Source organism: Syzygium oleosum, unplaced genomic scaffold (assembly GCF_021117445.2).
Source record: "Syzygium oleosum isolate NSW1041296 unplaced genomic scaffold, Sole_v2.1 Sole_v2.15, whole genome shotgun sequence".
Taxonomy (NCBI): Eukaryota; Viridiplantae; Streptophyta; class Magnoliopsida; order Myrtales; family Myrtaceae; genus Syzygium; species Syzygium oleosum.
This window is the reverse complement of record NW_026607499.1, coordinates 8,483,943-8,488,191: the sequence shown is the minus strand read 5'-3', so window position 1 is coordinate 8,488,191 and position 4,249 is coordinate 8,483,943. Positions and strand designations below refer to the sequence as shown.

General features: G+C 43.5%; 2 protein-coding genes across 2 annotated transcripts; one reads left to right on the top strand and one right to left on the bottom strand.

Annotated features, from left to right (window-relative positions):
* LOC115675493 (uncharacterized) lies at window positions 1-2,315 on the bottom strand. The gene is made up of 2 exons (XM_030598186.2): window positions 2,069-2,315; window positions 1-777 (listed from the first exon to the last, which is right to left on the bottom strand). The coding sequence occupies exons 1-2, from the start codon at window positions 2,215-2,217 to the stop codon at window positions 177-179; spliced, it is 750 nt and encodes a 249-aa protein (XP_030454046.2). The 5' UTR covers window positions 2,218-2,315; the 3' UTR covers window positions 1-176.
* A 327-nt stretch (window positions 2,316-2,642) lies between these two features.
* Window positions 2,643-4,012, top strand: LOC115675491 (probable ribosomal protein S11, mitochondrial). The gene is made up of 3 exons (XM_056318213.1): window positions 2,643-2,672; window positions 2,874-2,994; window positions 3,139-4,012. Exons 1-3 carry the CDS (start codon window positions 2,643-2,645, stop codon window positions 3,795-3,797), a joined length of 810 nt encoding a protein of 269 aa, XP_056174188.1. The 3' UTR covers window positions 3,798-4,012.
* Window positions 4,013-4,249: the final 237 nt, after the last annotated feature.

Here is a 4,249-nt window from a genome sequence, read left to right as displayed (position 1 = left end):
ACAAATGAAACAAGGATCAAAATTTGAAAAGAGTCAAACTTAATGAACCTCTATTTCTTTAATCAGTGAAACATTACATTAACATTAACATCCAAGAACGAGCCCTCCTAAGTTAGTGCAATTTTGTCAGTTACCAAATATACAAAGCCAACTGATCAAAACTCTGCACAATGGCCTCAAAAGTTCTCTTCATCATCTTGCGCATCATCTGCACTTGTAAGATGTTGAAGTGTGACCTTGGCCTTTTTAGGTTGAGAGGCTTCCCTGATTTCCTCGTCATCACACTTTCTCTTCGCATTTTCATCCTCCTCTTCAGAATTCCCAGAAATTTCAGGACTATTTTCTGGTTTCTCATGAGATGATAACTTTGTACTAGAGGCTTCGGCTTGTTTCCCAGGATTAGGATGTTCGCCTTTTTTAGATGATTCTTCAGATTCTACCAAAAAGGAGCGAATTTCTTCGCTGCTTGCAAGATCAAGAGGGGTTTTCCCAGCTTTAGTCTTGGTACTCAGGCTAGCACCTTTCTTTACCAAGTACTTCACGAGCTCCAAATGGGACCCTTGAACTGCATAGTGTAGTGGCGTGAAGCCCTTGCGATTAGAAGCTTTAAGGGAGACCCCAGATGAAAGAAGCGTGCGTACGACTTCCAAATGCCCCTTTTGGGCAGCAAAGTGAATTGCCCCCATATCATCCATGGCAGCAGCCCCGGCATCAGCCTTGTTCTGGCAGAGATAAGTGACCACTTGTGCCTGACCAGACCATGCTGCTAAATGGAGTCTAATAGAGTATGTCAGGTCAAGGAAAAAAATGGCAGTATAAACAACCCCCGAATTAGAAAGTAATCACAGTTTGAAAAAAGAAAGGGAACGCAATAGCAGGCAATATAAATAATATTACTATGCCAGAAAAAGTTGGCATTCAGATAACATTGTAGATTAGGTAAATATAGTATAATCTCCATTGAATGACCAAGTAAAGACACTGATATCTAAACTCAGTCATAGATGAAGCTTGTGAAAAAGTATTAACAAGGAAACTGTTAGCATGATTCAACATGGAAGAGGGAATGGATAGGATTTGCAAAAGATCGCCCTTCTCAAACAAGCAATTGTTAAACAATGATCGTTTACAGTAATCCATCGGACGCAGATGCTTATCAGTATAGTGGGAAAAGATTTACCGATGCCAAAAAATACCCTGGTTCAACACACTCCCTCATTACTAGTGGATAAGATTAACTTGCAAGCCTTAGTTTCAAAGGAACCACATCAGGGAAAAATTGTAATTAGGAACAAGACTGAAGTAACAAGAAAAGCGACAGCTGGAGATGACCTTGGGACCATTTAATCCTTATCATGGCTTGTTTTAGAGACACGATTCTACAGAAATTCTCCAAGTTGTTCAGAATCCATGAAGACCTTCTTCAACGTCGAGTGATTTGGAATCAGCGATCGTGTATTTCACAAGCACAGCAGCACCGACCTAACCAAGAACCGTCCAGACAGCAGCCGGTACCTAGTCTCACGCAGTTCATGTCTCTATCCTCACCACAAGTTCATCTTTTCAGTTCATTGACTGGATTTTATCACCTTAAATGAAAAAGATCGTGTCACCACTATATACCGAATAAGGACAAGGAGTTGTTTTTCTAAAGCAAGTCGCAGAGCACGCCAGTGGACACAAATGCACCAACTTCGTCTAACGACAGTCATATAAACTCCCACACACACACAGGCATACACCGCGGAGTACTGTTTAACTCTATCAACACTCCTCCTCATCATCAAGTACTTACTTTCACACAAACTCCAGCATCAGTGGCCTCTTTCCCAAACTATTGCATAACAGTCAAGAACTGGAAGATGCCGATTTACCAAGTCAATCGCGGGTTCGATCCCCACACATATCACGCCAATGCGGCGATGCCAATTCGAATCATCAATGGGTATCAAGCAATCGTGCAAAGTTTCACTAGTTTAACAAGAAAATGAACAGACATGAAAGAATTGATAACCAATCGCCAGTTTACTAGAATCAGAAGAGGGCGCGATTAATTAGGGGAGGATACGGAGTTCTGGAGTGCTTATCTCTGGAATTGACGGCCAAAGGGCTCGCCGCAAGCATCGACTGAACGGCTCTCAGGTCGCCGGACCTCGCCGCCGCGTGGAGCGCCTCGCCGGAACGCGAAGAAGCCGAGCTCTGATGATGCTTTCCCATTTTCCTCTTCTTCTTCAACTGCTCGTTAGGTTGTCTCGAATTCGACCAAGGCCTCGGATCTCCGTCTCCCTCCCCCTCTCCGAGGTTTTACAGCAGAAGAAGAAGAAGTGGAAGATGATGAAAATGCCTTCAGCATCGAGGCCCATTGAAAGTTTCCTTCAAAGCCCATGCTTGTTGGGCCTGTACCCTTTTAGATCCGACCCGAATTTTTCGGGTCGGGTTCCGCTTTCGCCTTCCTCGACGATTCACTTTCAGTTTCAGTCGAAGCAGAGCAGCTTTGGGGGTGAAAACAAGACCCTAGAGAGAAGAGCTAGAAATGAGTTCGCTCTCTTCCATGAATCGCCATGCTCGCTCCTTGATCTCCAAGATCTTCGATTCGAACCAGAGGCTCGCATCTCGTTCGTCTTCTCTTCTTCAACGTCGTCATGGTCTCACCACAAGATCGCATTCCTCAGGCAAGTGGCTTTTCTTTTTCCTTTTTCTTATTTTTGGGTTCGTCCCGGGTGCTTGATTTGCGAGAATCACTAAGGAAGCACCTCGAACTAGTGCTGGTTGATAAGGTGCCTCGGTTTGCCTTGTTCAAAATCGTTTCTTGACACTTCGAATTTGGATTTTTCGATTGCCATTTATTTAGCTGCTGCAATTCGAAACTGTAGTGGGACTTCGAGAATAATTGGATTCTTGGTTTATGTTGGATTTCATCGTGCTTCTTCATGCTTTCCGCGCATCTTTTGCTGAATTTGCCGTCAACTAGTCGTTACATATTCGAATGTTTAGGTGGGTATCTCCATTTCGTCGTTTTGCTCCGATCATATGGAGAAAAATTGCTGGATGTTGTTTGTGACTAGAGATATCGACAAATTTATGTTTGGAGGCCAGGGTTATTAGGCAAAGAATGATGGACCCTTTTCGTTTTTGCAGGATCTGCCCAGACAGGTGAAGTCATTTCTCCACGTATGAATGACGTTTCGATGATAAAGATGTATGGAAGTGCATGTCAACCTTCCAAAGTATATAAGGTCAATAATTTAAGGACCCGTATGGTTAATCCTTCCCATTTGAGCTTGACGAGATTCGTCCACACTTCAACTCAAAAGGATGTTGAGAACAGCGGTGGCCCCAGGTTCATGGATTATGTTAGGGGGATCATAGAGGAAGAAGGGAAAGCCCTTGGTGGTTTTCAATTTTCTCGCTACAACATGGAGCAAGATGTCGATTTCGTCCACATAAAGCTTATGCGCAACAATACGTTTGTTACCGTGACCGATTCCAAAGGGAACAGGAAGATTGGTGCATCGGCTGGGTGTTTGCCGGAAATGAAGGGAGGCCCGAAGCTATCTAGATATGCTGCTGAGGCGACTGCTGAACACGTGGGGCGACTGTCCAGGAGTTTGGGGTTGAAGTCTGTTGTGATGAAAGTGAAAGGGTTTACCTATTTCAAGAAGAAACGGCAAGCAATCATGAGCTGGAGAGAGGGCTTTACAAACGCTCGTGGGAACCAGAACCCGATCGTGTACATTGAGGACTCAACTCGTCGTCCCCATAATGGTTGCCGACTTCCGAAGAGGCGTCGCGTATAAGCGATACTCATAATGTTGTTAGAATGTTAGATCGTCTAATTGTCAAAGTGGAGCCATACACTTCTTGGTCTTGGGACGGGCAAAGTGATGTCCATTTTGGAAAATAATCTTGAGCTGTTCCTTTACGGATTTCAAAGTAATGGTTAATTACAGTGACATTAATTTTCTGTGCAATGTTATGATAATCATGAGGGTTTTATGGCTTAGTTCGCCAACGATTTGCATCTTGTGGACATACTGCATTCCTTTGTATTATCAGGTTATATTAGAATTATAAGTTGCTTTTGTCATCTGTCTGAATGAATATATTCTTTAGCTGTCGGCTGAGTCCTTCTGTTTCCAAATAGTATTGCAGAATGTACTCTTTAATGAAAAGTCATGGCGATTTGCTGGGGGTTCTCTGCTTGCTTGGTGTCTTTTCTCTTTTTTTGTGGGTGGTTGGTTTCCATGAT